The 18,058-nt window shown below is 40.8% G+C and overlaps 1 protein-coding gene across 1 annotated transcript in view; it reads right to left on the bottom strand.

Annotated features, from left to right (window-relative positions):
• CNTNAP5 (contactin associated protein family member 5) overlaps positions 1–18,058 on the bottom strand; it is a 451,740-nt gene that overhangs the window by 72,681 nt on the left and 361,001 nt on the right. Inside the window, exon 14 of the mRNA XM_075070316.1 lies at positions 12,371–12,527. Within this exon, the coding sequence (XP_074926417.1) occupies positions 12,371–12,527 (157 nt within the window). The remainder of the gene's footprint in view (positions 1–12,370; positions 12,528–18,058) is intronic.

Raw genomic sequence — 18,058 nt, 5'->3', positions numbered from 1 at the left:
CTACTCCTCTCGTCGGGGTGGAGTACAGAAATCGATTTAAAGAGCCCTTTATATCGATATAAAGGGCATTGTAGTGTGGATGGGTACAGCGTTAAATCGATTTAACGCTCTTTAAATCGATTTAAACGCATAGTGTAGACCAGGCCTGAGACACAGCAAACAACGTGTGTGAGGAGTCACTATTAGAAAGCAATGCCTCACACAAAGGGCACTGCTTGAAGCCCAGAAAGTGCTACATGACCTTGGTGACTCAGCACTGCAAGTAACTAGCAAACTAGAAATAAAAATGGAAAACAGTAAAGAAAGCTTAAGTAAAGGGTACACAAACTGCTAACTATTTACAGGATTAATGAAACTAAGAGCTAAATATGTCAGAAAAAAATGTGAGCAGAACCACACAGGGAGTTCCGAAGCTGTCCATGAGCACTACAAAGGAACTGGGGGCGGGGGAGCAGTGCAGCACTTTTCTTACACAACCGTGGGAGGGGCCCTTGAGGAGATGCAGGGCCCAGTGTGCACTGCTCAGATGGGCAGTGCTGCTGACGGGTGCCACGCATCAGTTCGAAGATTAATTCATCATACCTCATGGAGCTTCATCAGTTAATGCCCGTAAAGCACTTCGAGTTCCTTGCATGGAAAGTGCTATCAGCACAGAACGTACAGTTGCATTATTAAACAGATTTTTATGCCATCTCAGCATGCATGTGTGATCCCAGTACACTGTGTATCTCACCATGCAACTCCATTAACACAATAGAGAGTATGTTATGCTTCAAATTTATCTTTAGTAATTAAAAACAAATGCTCTTCCATACCTCATTATGAAAATTTAGTTCTTTGGACAATTGCTGGAGTAACAGTGTTTGAGGGATAATGTAGCAGTTGGGCTCTTTAAAATGGAGCACAGGTAGCCTTACCTGTAAATGACAAATAACTAGCTTGATGAGAACATTACGGGACCATTTTTCATCTTTCTGTGTACTAATAAAAGGATACTCTCAGAAATCTCACTCTCTGGCATCCCAATAGCCTGAACCATCATAAACTGGCACTCTCTAGGTAGCAGTATTCACATTTTGTTCTGACAGATGGTGGAGCAGTGGTGTCATTAAATATAATTTCTTCTCATATGGTCTCCCTACTGCAATGTTTTCTACTTGTATATTAATAAAAACTCTTGTGGGGTCTGAGTAGCTTGGATACTCAGTGCAATTTTTCATAAATACAGTACAGTTGGAAAAAATACTGCCATCAGCAGATGTCAATGAACAGCATGGGAAACAGACCAGTATAATAGGTTTCCATTAGAAAAAATTTTGAGTCCGTGTGCAGGGCAGATCATTAATAATCCAACAGAATACAATTTAATTAGCATGTATCTTGCCAACTGCATGGAGAAATGATTTACTGAGTTCAATAATAGTGAGTTACAGTAAATAATAAACAGCAGAGGGGGAGAGAGTTAATAGAGGAAAATAAAGTATAAGAGACGTATTCGCAGCTGCAAGAAAACAGACAGGGCCAGAATCTGAGAGGTATGGCATTCTGGACACCCTTAAGGTCCCATCATTGTCAATGGGAATTGAAAGTGCTCAGTCTCCAAGGAAGGCTGTTCAGGATGTGATCCAAGTGCTCAGGATGGCAGAAGCTAAAGAAGCAGCAGAGAATCCTGTGGCACCTTACAGACTAACAGACGTTTTGGAGCATGAGCTTTCGTTTTCGTTTCGTTTTATGCTCCAAAACCTCTGTTAATCTATAAGGTGCCACAGGATTCTCTGCTGCTTTTACAGATCCAGACTAACACGGCCACCCCTCTGATACTAGAAGCTAAAGAGGAGAAGTTTCTTACAGCTACAGTGATAAGACCATGGAAAGCAAAGCAAAGAAGGCAAGCTAGCAAGGATAGCTGTGTAGTTAAGACACTGGCCAAAGACAGAGGAGAACAGGGTTCTGTTACCAGCACCGCTACATACTTCCTGTGCATCGTTGGCTCAGATCCTCCCTCTGTCAAATGCAGACAATAATTCTTCTCTAACATACAGGGCTAATGAGAGGATAAATTCAGTAATATATGCTCTAATGTTTTGCTTACATGAGTGGCTTTAACCTGGAGGCTACAGCTACATCTTAAGAATGGAACTTAGTCAGAGACAAAGACTAAGGAAGTAAATGGACATGAGTAGCAATATACAGAGCTTCCCATGAGAGCTGCACCTAAACTGACAGTAAGCATGTATCTGAAGGGCTAACTAGAATATGTTCCGATAACCAGAACTAGCAAGAGCATCTGCAATTCAACAACCTGGTGACCCCCAAGAGGTTGACAGGTCCAAGGTGACAGGTGCTATGTTGAGCCTATGGAAAAATCTTGCAGGAATATGCAGAGCCCAGAGGTTTTTGAATGGAAGGAGGAGTGAACAGGGAAGAAAGGTGAGATGAGAGGTCAGAATTCCCTTGCCACTGAGGCAGATGGAAGAACTGTCCCTAAGGTGCATAAAGAACAGTGTAGAAGTCCACAAAGGATCTTAAAAGCATGGCAGGAGATATTTGACTGGGTCCTGAAGCAAAAGGGGAACCACTGGAGATCTACAAGGATGGAGACAACATAGATAAATTATATCAATAGAGAGCAAAGAAATGGTCTTGCATTTTACACAATGCTGCACCTCAAAAATGGTCTCCCCTTTTGCATCAACGTACAGATTTTAACAACCAAAATTTCTCAGGCAATAAGCAGCAGATGTTAGCTACATTACCTGGTACATTTCCAGGTTTATATTATCATTTCCTTTCCCATTGTTCATTTGGCTTTTTCATAGATCACAGATATTAAGGCTAAAAGGGACCATTGTGACCCTCTAGTCTAACGTACTTCACAGGCCACAGAACCTCACCAGTAATTCCTGTATCCAGCACCTAATGTCTGTTTTATCTAGAGCATACCTTGTAGAAAGAGATGTAGTTTTGATTTAAAGACTTCAAGTGATGGAGAATCCACCACACCTTTAGGTAAATAGTTCCAGTGGTTAATTATCCTCCCTGATAAAAAATTGTTCCTTTCTAGCCTGAATTTGTCTAACTTCAGCTTCCAACTATTGAATTGCCTTACAATTTTTTCTCCTAGATTGAAAAGTCACTGACTACCAAGAATCTGTCTCCCATGGAGATACCAGTACACTGTAGTCAAGTCTCTCCCCCCTCCCTCCCAATTTTTTTTTTCAGATGCATTCTCTGTGTTGCAGGTGACCAGCTGGGGACATGGTTAGAACAGTATCACTGGATCAAACTGGCTTATGCATCAGCCACTTGCTCTGAGATCCGCTTCTCCTGTTCTTCCACTAGTATCATTAAATTAGTTCTGTATTCAGTAAATTTGTTGCCAAGTTAGCTGTCTGACTCCTGTTATCATGTTACCAACCCTACCCCTGGAACCCGTAAGTCAGGAGTGTGAGGGGTTCTCTCTAGAGTGACTTGCTGAAGTTAAAATACTAGAGTCCTTCTGATATGGCAAACTCAGAACTGTACTCCAGTCCACCTGGCTACTGTAGAAGGGACTGCATATCATTCTTCAAGTAAGGTCTTGTCTACACTACAGAGTTAGTTTAATGCAAAGCAGCTTACATAGACCTAACCATGGAAGGATCTACACTTACGTTTTGCTCCTGCCACTGTAACTGTCTGGCTATGCCAACTTAATAACTGAAACTCCACAAGTGGCGTGGAGTCAAGGTCACTATAGTCGCATCAACACAGTGTCAGTGTAGATACTGTGTTGCTTATGTTGACTATTACTGGCTTTCCGGAGCCATCCCACAATGCCACATACTGATAGTACAATTAATAAAAGCATTTCTGGTGAGGACATGCACTACTGACACAAGGAAAGTAGACATGCACAAACAATGTAATTACTGCAGCAGCTATATGCCAACATAAATTAAGTTGACTTCATTGTGCAGTGTAGACATGGCCTAATAAGACCAGAATTAGCAGCTGGCTTGGATGTCTGGTTGGATTTTACTTAAAATCAGCATGCCTGCAAGTGCATATTCTTTTTCTACCTATCTCTAGGTTCCCTCCTCCCTTTATGACTTTTCTCTCACATTTTGTTTCTTTCTGTCTGCTCTGACGAACCATTACTTTAATCTGCAGTGAAGACCAGAGGTTAGGAAAGGAAAAAAAAAAACAAAAAAAAACCTCTGCCTGCTTCCCAAAAGGAAACTACAGTAGCACTGACCGGTCCCTGTTCCTGAGCTGCAGTAAGGAGTCTGATTTAACTAAAAGGAACAAGAACGGTTGTCTGATTTTTCCTTTCTTAAGCACCCATTTTATTTCATGCTAAGGCAAATTAAATGAATCTAGCACTGTATTCCCCTTCCAGCATAATATACAGCAGGCTAGCTTCACAGTTCAGATCCCAACAGATTTAAGATTCAAATGCTCATTATGTACTAGGGGGTCAGTTTTCTAGCAGAGAACTTCAAAGACAATTTTCAATAAGCATGAAATTTCCTGTCTGGAAACTCTTTGCAAAGTTCAGGGGCCTCAAGTCCCCTTTTAACCCATAAGCAGGCAATGTGCAATTTAGAATTGTACAAAATAGGAGCTGTGTTCCAATTTTCCAGTGGGCAAAATACAGTTTAACTGAATAAACCTCTAAATCTACCCTGTTTGCAGCAAAGAAACTAGGAGAAGAAACCCTCAGTCTATGTAACGTAATGCAAATAGATTCTAAATTCACATTGTTTTCTCACTGTGCACTGGCACAAACTGATAGCATGCTGGCATGGGAAACCCTACATAGTGTGCAGTCTCAAAACTTCACCAAAACGGCCTTTTGATGAAACACCTGCTGCTCACAATCTGGGTAATGGATGGCCGACCTAAATATTGCTTGGGGGTTTAAGGGACAGGCTCCTCAGGGAAGACGACTCTTTTTATTCCCATCAGTACAGTTTACCAAAGCGTTCTTGATTATCATACAACTTGATAATTATCACATCCCTGATAAATGTGGTAATCACAAGCACTACATCTACATAGATTATTTTTCTCCTTAGAAAATAAAAATTATGAAAAGAAAAAAAATGTATCAGGCAGTTATTTCATTATGGGACATGGTAAGGGGGTCACAATGAGCATGTAACTTATTCCATACACACACATAAATCAATATTTATACAGACAAAAATGTCTCTGAAATGCCTGAGAGGGTTAATAGCGTGACTGACTTTTAGAGCACATTGAGCAACTGATAATAGGACAGTTGGTACCAGCTGTCTCACAAAACATAATGTCTATTTCATTATTTCATGTCAGACTTGATTCAATAGCATTTTTCCCACTGTAAATCAGGAATAACGCCATGAAGCCAATCAGGTTGCAGGGGTGAAAAACTGATATGAGATCACAATCAAGCCTACCAACACTGAGTAAGGCAGAATTAAATACCACGGCAAATAGCTGTGAGACCATTAGAAAGTAGCCTGGATAGAGAAAGGGAGCACCCCATTTCCCCATGAAACTCTTTAGTCCTTCTTGGAAAATATGATGGATAAAATGTAAAGCTACAGCTTTCAAAATGTCCCTAACATATATTGATCCCAAGAACAGCCCTGACAGACAGATTGTAAACATGGGAATTCCCTGCTGAGCAATGATACTCTCTGTCAATTTGACTGGAAAGACTGAGTTCTCACCAATCTTCAGACACGTTTCAGAATAAACATCTAGATTTTTTGGAGGCTTGTCAAACCTGGAAATTTCTCTTTAAATTTTCATTCACCCTTTCCCAATCTTTATGTAATCAAGTATTTTTATTCTTTCACCTAGTTATGAATGGAGAATATTTTTCTCCATTCCTGAGAATTAAGAAATAGGGAAAAGGAACACAGAAGAAGCTTATTCAACTCAATACTTTCCAATACTTCATAAACTTCCTTTCCTCCTTGCATATCTTTTCTAGAGTTTCCTGTGGGAATCTTCTCAATGTATTATGGCTGTGTAGATTATGATTGTGTGAAATATTCATAGATTCCAAGGCCAGAAAGGACCACTGTGATCATCTAATTTGTCCTCCCGTATAGCACATAGACCTCAGAACTTCCACAAAATAATTCTCAGAGCTGATCTTTTAGAAAACACATCTTGATTTAAAAATTGTCAGTGATGGAGTATCCACCACGCCCCTTGGTAAATTGTTCCAGTGATTAATTACCACACTGTCAAAATTTTACACCTCATTTCAAGTCTAGCTTCAGCTTCCAGCCAGTGGATCATACATTTCCCTGATAGACTGAAGAGCCCATTATAAAATATTTGTTCCCCATGTAAATATTTATAGACCGTAAATCAAGTCACCCCTTAACCTTCTCTCTGTTAAGCTAAATAGACTTTAGCTTTTTGAGTCTATTGCTATAAAGCAGGTTTCTAATCCTTTAATTCTCAGAGCATTTCTCTGAACCCTCTCCCATTTATCAACATCCTTCTTGGACTGTGGGCACCAGAACTGGACACAGTATTCCAGCACAGGTCACACCAGCGACAAATGCAGAGGTAAAATAATCTCTCTGCTCCTACTCAAGAGCCTACTGTTTTGCATACCAGGATCACATTAGCTCTTTTGGCCACAGCGTCACATTGGAAGCTCATGTTCAGCTGATTCTTCACCACCTCAAATCTTTTTCAGATCACTGCTTCCCAGGATAGATTTCTCCCCTTCTATAAGAATGACTTACATTCCTTTTCCTCTATGTATACATTTAGCCATATCAAAACCACATATTTTTTGCTTGTGCCTAGTTTACCAAGTGATCCACATTGCTCTGAATCAGTGACCTGTTCTCTTCCTTATTTGCCACTCCTCTAATTTTTGTTTCAACAGAAAACTGTATCAGTGCTCATGTTGATTTTATGGTTTCTTCCAGATCATTTATAAAAAATGTTAAATAGTGTAAGGCTAAGAACTGATCCCTATGGAATCCTATTGGAAAAAGACCCACTTGATGATAATTTTCCATTGACAATTATATTTCGACAACTATCAGTTAGCCAGTTTTTAATCCATTTATTGTGTGTCATGTTAATTTTATATCATTCTAGATTTTAAATCAAAATATCATGCATGCAGGACCAAGTCAAATGCCTGACAGAAATCTAAGTAAATGACATCAACACTATTATCTTTAGCAACCAAATTTGTAAATCTCCTCAATAAGATATGACGTTAATTTGACATGGTCCATTTTCCATAAACCCATTGATTTGCATTAATTGCATTACCCTCCTTTTAATTCTTTATTAATTGAGTCATACAGCAGCCATAATATTATCTTGCCTGGGATCAATGTCAGGCTGATAGACCTATAATTCCCCCAGTCATCCCAGTATCAGAGGGGTAGCTGTGTTAGTCTGGATCTGTAAAAGCAGCAAAGAATCCTGTGGCACCTTATAGACTAACAGACGTTTTGGAGCATGAACTTTTGTGGGTGAATACCCACTTTGTCAGATCTCACTTACTCTTTTTAAGAACTGGTACATTAACATTCTTCCAGTGTCCCAGAACTTTCCCAGTGCTCCAAGACTTATTGAAAACCAACCTTAATGGTCCAGTGAGCTCCTTGGCCACTATTCCATAATGTGATTTGATGGTCTGTAGCAAACGCCAACTAATACCCCATTTTACGGTTTATCTATTAGGATATTGATCCATAAATATTCAAGATCATTTCTTATGAGTTATCAGTGACATGGAAACAAGTAATGCCATTTTTTATATAGAATGACACTGCTCCTCCCCTTCTGCCCGTTCAATTGTTCCTAAATAGGTGATAACCATCGATTTTAATATTCCAATAGTGCAAATCATCCCACCAAGTTCCACTAATACCAACTACATTGAATTTATGCTCATAAATGAGCAATTCCAGTTCCTTTTGTTTGCTACCCATGCCCCTAGCATTGGTATATAGGCAATTCAAGAATTTCTTCTCTTCATGTCCTTTGGTTCCCTGAACAATTTTGTTCCCAACATCTCGATTTTGTGCTAACCAAGTGCTCATATCTTCCCATTTTTTATTCTCCCTTTTTGTTATTAGTTAACCCCCTCTAGTCCAGGGTGGCCAATCTGTGGCTCCAGAGCCACATGCGGCTCCAGAGCCACATGCGGCTCTTCAGAAGTTAATATGTGGCTCCTTGTATAGGCACCGACTCTGGGGCTGGAGCTACAGGCGCCAACTTTCCAATGTGCTGAGGGGTGCTCACTGCTCAATCTCTGGCTCTGCCACGGGTCCTGCCCCTACTCCACCCCTTCCCACACCTCCCCTGAGCCTGCAGTGCCATCGCTCCTTCCTCCTCCCTCTTAGAGTTTCCTGCACGCCACAAAAGAGCTGATTGGGAAGTGTGGGGAAGGAGGGGGAGGCACTGATTGACAGGGCTGCCAGTGGGTGGGAAGCGCTGGGAGCAGTGTGAGTGTGTGGCGGGGGAGCTGATGTGGGGCTGCTGACGTATTACTGTGGCTCTTCAGCAATGCACATTGGTAAATTCTGGCTCCTTCTCAGGCACAGTTTGCCCACCCCTGCTCTAGCCAGCTGTCCCCGAGGAGATAGTCGCTACTTCAGTAGAAGTAAGACCAATCCAAACTATAATGCCCTCTCTCCCCACAGGCGGTGGATGAATGTTCCACAAAACTAAAACTTTCCACCCTGCACCACTTACCTAACCAGTTGTTCACTTCCACAATATTCTGCCTTCTGTCTTCCTTTACTTATAAGGCAGGAAGGATCTCAGAGAAGATTGCTTGCATATTCTTTTTCTTCAGCATGTTTCTGAGTGCCCTGACATCATTTATTATCTGTGAGATATCCTACGATACAGAATCATAAGTGCCAAAATGAACCAATGGATCCTTGCCTACTGACTTCATAAGCTTATCCAATCTTAAAGTGAAATCTTGTGTCTTGGCTCCAGGAAGGCAGCACACTGTCCTGTTGTGCACTTCTTCCTTGCAGAATGTTCTTTCAGTTCTTCTGGGTATTGAATCTCCCATAACGATTGTCTGTCTTCCTTGTATAGTTAGGGAACTCTTTGTGGGTAAGCTTGATTTTCTTACAGATTGGGCTGAGCTGCCATCCATGGGTGTGTCCTGTACACATCTCTGTTTCCTTGGACCTGCTGGATCTAGAGAGGTATCTTTCAAAGTTTCCATGTTGAAGAACTGGTACCAACTTGAAACTACTAATTATGGAATTCCTCCCTGTCCTCTTCTCTCTGGTGGCCACAGTCTGACACAGCTTATCTGTCTCCAGCCATGTAGAATATCACCATAGCCTCTAACAGTTATGAATTGCCAGGACTCCTCTCTCTTTCTCTCTGATTCCTTGATGGCCAGCTCCATTCTTCTCTGACCCTGGGATACTGGTATTTTCTGAGTCTGGCTCTCTAGGAACTCCTCAGCTTCTCCAATTTTCAATAGCATTTCTAACTTGCCCCTCCAATCCAAGATATTTTACCTTCAGCACAGCCACCAACTTGCACATCATGAATATGGAATCCCATCCATCATCAGGCCAAGAGAACATGGCACATCTGCTGCAGGTCAAGTTCCATCGGTGGCCATCTTGAGATCACATGTAGTGCTGTACCTGTAAGGAAAGCCTCTTACACTCCCTCTCTCAGCTCCTCTGTTTGCGGCTCTTGAGTTTGCCTAGCAAATGACTTTTTCTACCAAGTCTTCCCTGTTCAGCTCAGCTTCCTAGGGAGTGATTGACCACTCAGAGACTTCAAACATCTGGGCTAATCAAAGCCCCAAGGACTAGAGCTGGGTGACCTTTAGCAAAGCACCCTGCTTACTGGGGCCCATATCCAAGCTATGAAATCTATACACAAAGAACAAACAGGAAAAAAAAAAACACTCAACTAAACAACCCACAGACAGACTAGACACACCACTCACTAAGTCTCACTACCTCCACCACAAAGTCTGCAGCTACTCTCTCTGATACTCCTCTGTTCGCAGCTGTTGAGTTTACCTAGCAAGTGACTTTTTATCCCAAGTCATCCCTCCTTCACTCAGCTTAGTCTTATTATTAACTCTGTTATATTAGTAATTATAGCCTTATGTTATAGTGTACATTTTTGTGACACTAATATTTGGAACGAGAAGACAGGATATTCATTTTATTTTACTAATGATCTTTAACTGAAAACTTACCAGGACCTGGATTTTCAAAAGGAACTAAGGACTCTGTGGTGCTCAGTCTGAGACATCTAGGGGTCCAGATTTTCAAAGCGTGGATGTACCACTCTTTCTGAAAATCAGGCCCTTTATAAGTGCTGCAAGTTGGGCACCCAAAAAGTGAGGTACTCGAAACAACTAGTCACTTTTGAATAGCTGGGTGTGTATCTTTATATTGCTAGCTCCATGCATTGTTTTATTGTGTCCCTTTATTTCTCCAAAATGAGGGTTTCCTAAAGGAAATTTAGATACTATTTTAAATAAAATGACATGTGATGATATATGGTGTGTATTTTCTCTCCAACTTTTGTTGATGATCTATTAAGTATGATAAATATTTTTCTAAAAACAAAGCAGAGCAACTCACATCTGTGGATTATCCCTCTTTTTTGGTTTCATGTACATTTTTATTGTATTTCAGATAAACGTCCTTGTACTTCCAACAAGCATGTCTGTCATTTCTAATCCTCCATAGAACAAATAGGAAATTAATTTGAAAATACCCAGACTGGATCTCTGTCAGCAGCTAATAGTCTTTAGCATGAACAGAAGGTAAAAGAAAGAGTTTACATTCAAATTTTTTTCCAGAATTAGGGAACATTCAGTGGACAGAGATTCAGTAAATCAAAGACTCAAGTTTCATAGGGTTTTGAATATACACTTATAGGTATAAACCCTACTATAAGACCTAATCCAAAGTGCACGGAAAGCAAGGGAGTCTTTCCACCATCTTCATTTGACTTTGGATCAGGCAGACATAGAAGATCTAGGCACATACAGAAATTTAAATTATTGGCTTACAAACCCTTCTGGTAGGATATACTTCCTCTCCTCCTACCTTCACCTAAAAAATATTGTCTGAGGCCCAAACTCTCCCCTCAGTGGCACTGAGGAGTCTAAACTCCTGATGTCTTTATTCAGGCAATCCTCTAACTGAAGTCAATGGAAATTTTGACCAAATAAAAATGTCATGATTTAGCCCACAGACTGCAATACAGTTTCCCAGGTAATAACTGAAAGCAGAATTTTGCCCAGCATGCTATTCACACTGGAAGACTGTGTCCGGTAGAAGGCTTATCTTTGTTTGAATGAAAAGCTGCGCTTTAAACAAGAATAAATTCTGTGCTGACTCACTCCTCATTTACTTGCACTGAAACAAACCAGGTTTTGCTTGGTATAAATTAGCACAAGACTCAGCTCTGCCATCATTCATAGATTCATGGACTGGAAGGGACCTCGAGAGGTCATTGAGTCCAGTCCCCTGCCTTCATGGCAGGACCAAATACTGTCTAGACCATCCTTGATAGACATTTATCTAACCTACTCTTAAATATCTCCAGAGATGGAGATTCCACAACCTCCCTAAGCAATTTATTCCAGTGTTTAACTACCCTGACAGTTAGGAACTTTTTCCTAATGTCCAACCTAAATCTCCCTTGCTGCAGTTTAAGCCCATTGCTTCTTGTTCTATCATTAGAGGCTAAGGTGAACAAGTTTTCTCCCTCCTCCTGATGACACCCTTTTAGATACCTGAAAACTGCTATCATGTCCCCTCTCAGTCTTCTCTTTTCCAAACTAAAGAAACCCAATTCTTTCAGCCTTCCTTCATAGGTCATGTTCTCAAGACCTTTAATCATTCTTGTTGCTCTTCTCTGGACCCTCTCCAATTTCTCCACATCTTTCTTGAAATGCGGTGCCCAGAACTGGACACAATACTCCAGTTGAGGCCTAACCAGCGCAGAGTAGAGCGGAAGAATGACTTCTCGTGTCTTGTTTACAACACACCTGTTAATGCATCCCAGAATCACGTTTGCTTTTTTTGCAACAGTATCACACTGTTGACTCATATTTAGCTTGTGGTCCACTATAACCCCTAGATCTCTTTCTGCCATACTCCTTCCTAGACAGTCTCTTCCCATTCTGTATGTGTGACACTGATTGTTCCTTCCTAAGTGGAGCACTTTGCATTTGTCTTTATTGAACTTCATCCGGTTTACCTCAGACCATTTCTCCAATTTGTCCAGATCATTTTGAATTTTGATCCTGTTCTCCAAAGCAGTTGCAATCCCTCCCAGTTTACTATCCCACCTGTATCTTTACACACATACGATATATCAAAATTCTTAGCATAATTACCATTCTTCTTTATCGGCATCACAGTTGCAGAAATATCTCATATCCAGACAACTTTCTTCCAGTCCACAGGCACATTGCTGAACTCCAGGAAGAGATCCTCCCCAGTAAGGATGCTTTTCATTGGCACGGCCAACCCACCAAACATATGGCATTCCATCTGGGTGAGAGGAGGGGAAAAGATGACAGACCTGTGATGAGCACATTGCACTGGAAGTAAATGTGATAAAGTGAAGCTGAGCACCATAAACAGTACACTAAGAGAGTATGTCTACACAGTAAAAAATGTGCAAAGACAATCTTATTGGAGCTAGCTTAAATCTGACTAGTGTAGGAAACAGCAGCAGTGAAGACGGCATAGCACAAGTTAGCAACCCAAGGGCGTACTCAGGGTTCATGCCAAAGTTGTAGTATCCACACACTGTCCTCTCTGTTATCATTACCCATGCTAACTGGTTCAAACTAGCTTGGGTAGGCTAAACCATGCACAACTTTTATTGTGTGGACATACCCTTAGATGCAAACATCAGAAGAGGCAACTGCTAGGCAAGTAGGTGTGACTTTATTTCATCCTGTGGAGCACCTGGTAAGATAGCAATAATCATATGGGCTACACCAGTGCCTTTTAGTTTCCTGTGTTCCTTTTTGGTCTGTTCTAGTGGGTACTGAGCAGAGAGAGAGGAAATGGATATTTTAAGATCATGCTTATAGCTTGGAGAGAAAGACAGAGGGGCCACCTAGCTAGCTAGCTTGCTTGTGTTCTCCTTCCAATTATATCTCAGAAGCTGGGGATGTTCCAGTTGCAAATAACCCCTACAAGTGCTTCTCTTGCTTTTGGATCCACCACTGTGATAGGGTAATATAGTTCATGGGATCTGAGAGTTTGATCTGTTCACTGGAGGAAACAGGAAATGATTTTCCCATCCTGTACAGGATTATAAAACTACAATGAAGCACTATGTATTCACTACCACCAATATGAATTATCTTCTCCAGTATATGGCAAATCCTCTTTTTAGGCTACCATTTTTCTCTATGACTCATAAATAATATCATTATTGTTACTCAAGGGGCCTCCCAGTTTGCAAGTCTCCAAGAATTGGACTCAACCTGACATTCAAGGTAACAACAAAATTTCCATTGACTGTGAAATGGGGGCAGGACCAGGCTTTTTATTAGCTATGCTCTGGGGGAGAAATTCACCATACGAGGCCCCATGGAACACTGCAAAAGATCTTCTATAGTGAAGTGAATTTCACCCTATGTGATTATCTTTTACCCACTGGAGCTCTAAACTCTGTGTGCTCTAAATATAACCAAGATTATTTACATTTTAAATGCATAATATGTTATACAGTACATCAAATATTAGGCATTAATCAACAGAGGCAGTAACCATATTACAGACATCCTGAAATCAATGGATTAATAATTTCCTAAAATTAATTTTGTCTTCCCGGACAGTCAATTTATCAATCTCGTAATCCTTAAATCAAGGCATTTAATCTGTGACAAAAAAGGTAGATGCATCAATTTTGCTCTAAGGCCTTTTGATTTTAGAAGCTCGGGAAAAATAAACAAAACTGCAAAAATAACATGGAACAATATCAGTCTATTCATCTCTTTCACTGAAAATATTAGCAAGGAGTGTTCCTAATTATGCAAGGCAGGAAACTCAAGATTGTGAAATATAATCAAGGTTAATAATGAACGTTAGGACCTAGTTAAGTTGAGTTTAAGATGAACTCAGCACAGTTGAACTCCTACTTCTTTTCTCTTTAACCTTAGCATAGTGTAATGTAAAAGCAGCAGAGAATCCTGTGGCACCTTATAGACTAACAGACGTTTTGGAGCCGTTTTGGTCAGCCATAAAAATACTGGCATATTGTGGGGCCATGCGAGTGCCCATCTATTGCACCATCTACTCAGGACACTCCCTACACTAACACCGGAACAAATCAACATACCCTCAGAGCCCTGACCAGGGTTATTCTATCTACTACCCAAGATCCACAAACCCAGAAATCCTGGACGCCCCATCATCTCGGGCATTGGCACTCTCTCATGAAAGGACTGCCTGGTTAGTGGACTCTCTACTCAGAACCCTATGCCACCAGCACAGCTTATCTCTTGTGACACCCTGAATTCCTGAGGAAACTACAATGCATTGGTCAACCTCCAGAAACACCATCCTAGCCACCATGGATTAGAGGCTCTCTACAGAAACATCCACACACAGATGGAATACCAAAGCTGTCAGGAACAGGGCATCCCTGATTATGCCAACAGCACACTGGCTGCTGAGTTCTGTGCCTTTAATACTCACACACAACTATTTCAAATTTGATGACAATCTATATCTCCAGATCAGTGGCACTGCTAGGGCACTCACATGGGCCCACGATATGCCAATAATTTATGCTGACTCTGGAACAACACTTCCTCAGCTCTGTCAACACCACGCCCCTTTCTACCTACGCTACATTGATGACATCTTCATCATCTGGACCCAGTGAACAGGAGACTCTGGAAAAATTCCAACCAACGATTTCAAACAGCTTTCACCTCCACCATCAATCTTAGCACTGGACATATACACTGGGAGGTGCACTTTCTAGACACCATGGTGAAAATAAGAGAATGTCACATTGAACACCACTCCACACCCTAATATTCGAAAACCTACCGACCGCTATGCCTACCTTCATATCTCCAGCTTCCATCCCGGCACAAATCACACATCCATTGTCTTACAGCCAAGCACTGAGGTACAACCCGCATCTGCTTCTAATACCCCTGCAGACAGAGACCCCAACATCTACAAAATCCTCCACTAGCATTCCTCAAAACTAACAATACCCTGCACGAGCAAAATAAGAAACAGATCAACAGAGCCAGAACGTGTACCCAGAAGCCTCCTACTGCAAGACATAAACCCAAGAAAGAACCAATAGGACTCACTGGCGCATCACATACAGCCCCAGTAAACCCCTCAACCGCATCATCAGGCGATCTACAACCCATGCCTGGACAAGATGACCCACACTATTCATAAAGGCCTTGGTGGGCAGGCCAATCCTCGCCCACAGACAACTTGCAACAGTGAAACGTATTCTCACAGCAACTGCACACCACACCAATAGTACTCCAGCTTCAGGAACCAATCCATGCAACAAACGTCGATGCCACTCTGCCCACATATCTACACCACCAGCGACACCATCACAGGACCCTAAACCAGATCAAGCCACACCATCACCGTTCATTCACCTGCACATTCACCAATTAATATATCCATCATGCCAGCATGCCCCTCTGCTATGTACATCGGCCAAACTGGACAGTCCTCTAGCAAAAGGTTAAATGGACACAAATCAGATATTAGGAATGGCAATATACAAAAACCTGATAGGAGTGCACTTCAACCTCCCTGGCCACACTATACAAGAACCTTAAGGTGGCCATCCTGCAGCAAAAAAACTTCATGGGACCAGACTTCAAAGAGAAACGCTGAGCTCAAGTTCATCTGCAAATTTGAGCACCATCAGCTCAAGGATTGAACAAAACTGTGAATGGCTTGCCGCTACAGAACCAGTTTCTCCTCTTTGGTTTTTCACACCTCAAAGCTGCTAGAAACAGGGGCCTCAATCCTCTACCTGACTGAACTAACCTCGTTATCTCTAGCTGCTTGCTAGCATATATATACCTACCCCTGGAAATTTCCACTACATGCATCTGACGAAGTGGGTATTCACCCACAAAAGCTCATGCTCCAAAACGTTTATTAGTCTATAAGGTGCCACAGGACCCTCTGCTGCTTTTACAGATCCAGACTAATGCGGCTACCCCTCTGATACTTGACAGTGTAATGTAAATACTTGGAAAAAAATATAAAACTAACAAAACAACACTGTTCTCATGACACCAGCAATTAGGACCGTGGACTTTGACCAATGCCCACTGGTGCTCATTATAGAAAAGAAAGTGCAAGATCGTTTAAGGATGCATCCTACTAAAATGTGTTTACACAATTTAGGTCTTACCATATATTATCATCAATATGCTTCATTTTGTATCTTGGATTTTTGTTGTTGCTTTTCAGCAAGAATCTAGAGAATAACTTAACTATGTTACAAAAGTGAATCATTATGATAAGTGAAACAGGTCCACAATCACTGTACTGGGCAATTACTTGATAAACCTTGTAATAAGAATGCTTGCTGAGTAAAAGGATAATTTGACTGGCAACTGAAACAGACATTATATAGAAATACTTCATCTAATTAAAAAAATTGCTCAGTCTGGAAAAATATATATTTAAATAAACTAAAACCTTGGCGCTAACAGCAAATAATAGTGTGCATTAATCAAAGTCAATCTGGGCTTTATTGCTTGCTTGCCAGGGTCGTTAAACTGAAGCATAACGTACTGATAAAGAGCCATCCATGGGTAGTAAGACTGAATACTTATTATGTTTTCTTCATGTTCTACTGTATGTATTTTACTGAACTAAACCAACCAACCAACCAATAAAATTATGATCTAGACTCTCAAAATGTTAGCAGCACCACAGCTTGAGTAATTTAAAACTAGACTTAATAAAGTGCTTACTGTATGGAATAGTCTTGTATTGGCAGGGGAATGGACTATAGGATATCATATATCTTTTCTAGGTTTCTCTTTATAATGCCCAATTCTGCCAGCCTTTCTCAAGATCAGCAGCATCTTACTTCCTGAGTAGTCCCACGGAAATCAGTTGCAATACCAGGGAAAATTAAATCCATTCAATTCTAGGCCCTGATTCAGCAGAACACTTTAACTTGTGCTTAATTTTAAACATGTGAGTAATCACCTCAGCAAAGTACTTAAATACGAGCTTAAACTCCATTTAAGTGTTTTACTGAATTGGGGTCCTAGACACTCCAGGAATACAAATAATTAGTAATAATAATGAAATGTCTTTCTGATCTTAGTTACATCAGTTGCATGCCATTCCACAGCACCCTTATTCAGAGCTTATGTAGTTCAATGGTGTAGATCTGGAGTAAATAGTGCAACTGAGATCAGAATTTGACCAGCAGCTGTCAAGTTTCATTCTTGAATGTCAATCACAACAGATTGTCATTTGTTACATAGTCTTCACTTCTTCACTATTCATTGTATAACAAAGCCTTCTCCCAAATGAACTAAATCCTTCTCTACTGTAAAACCTTTGAGGTCAATGGGGTTATCCCAGAGATGATTTTGGCCCCACAGGCCAATGAGGACCTTACTGAGTTGGAAAGCCATTTTAAATTTCCCTGAATAAACGACCACTCATTGCAAGGTATTGTCATTCAATGCTTCAGTTATTTATTTTGTCCAAAATAGAGGACAAAAGCTTATTGTACAAATAAATGCATTCTATTCAATACATTTTCCCTCTAGTCATAACAGATGAAAAATTAACTCATAATGGACCATTAGGGTTTTTGTTATAGGCAATGCTAGTGCTCTGAAGGGGAAACAGAGCAACTGGAGAGAGGCAATAAATGTTAAATACAACAACCCAAAACACAGATAGAAGAGCTGGAGATTTAATTTCCTCCAAGATATTTGTTCACAAGCTGCGTAAGCCCCCTTTCTGTGTGGTTAAACAAATCCTCTAGAAGACAAAGATATTACATTCCCAGCGAAGCACTGGCAGTAACA

This window comes from Chelonoidis abingdonii, chromosome 10 (genome assembly GCF_003597395.2).
Source record: "Chelonoidis abingdonii isolate Lonesome George chromosome 10, CheloAbing_2.0, whole genome shotgun sequence".
Lineage (NCBI taxonomy): Eukaryota > Metazoa > Chordata > Testudines > Testudinidae > Chelonoidis > Chelonoidis abingdonii.
The sequence above is the reverse complement of the archived record's forward strand: the minus strand, read 5'-3'. Positions and strand labels throughout refer to the sequence as shown.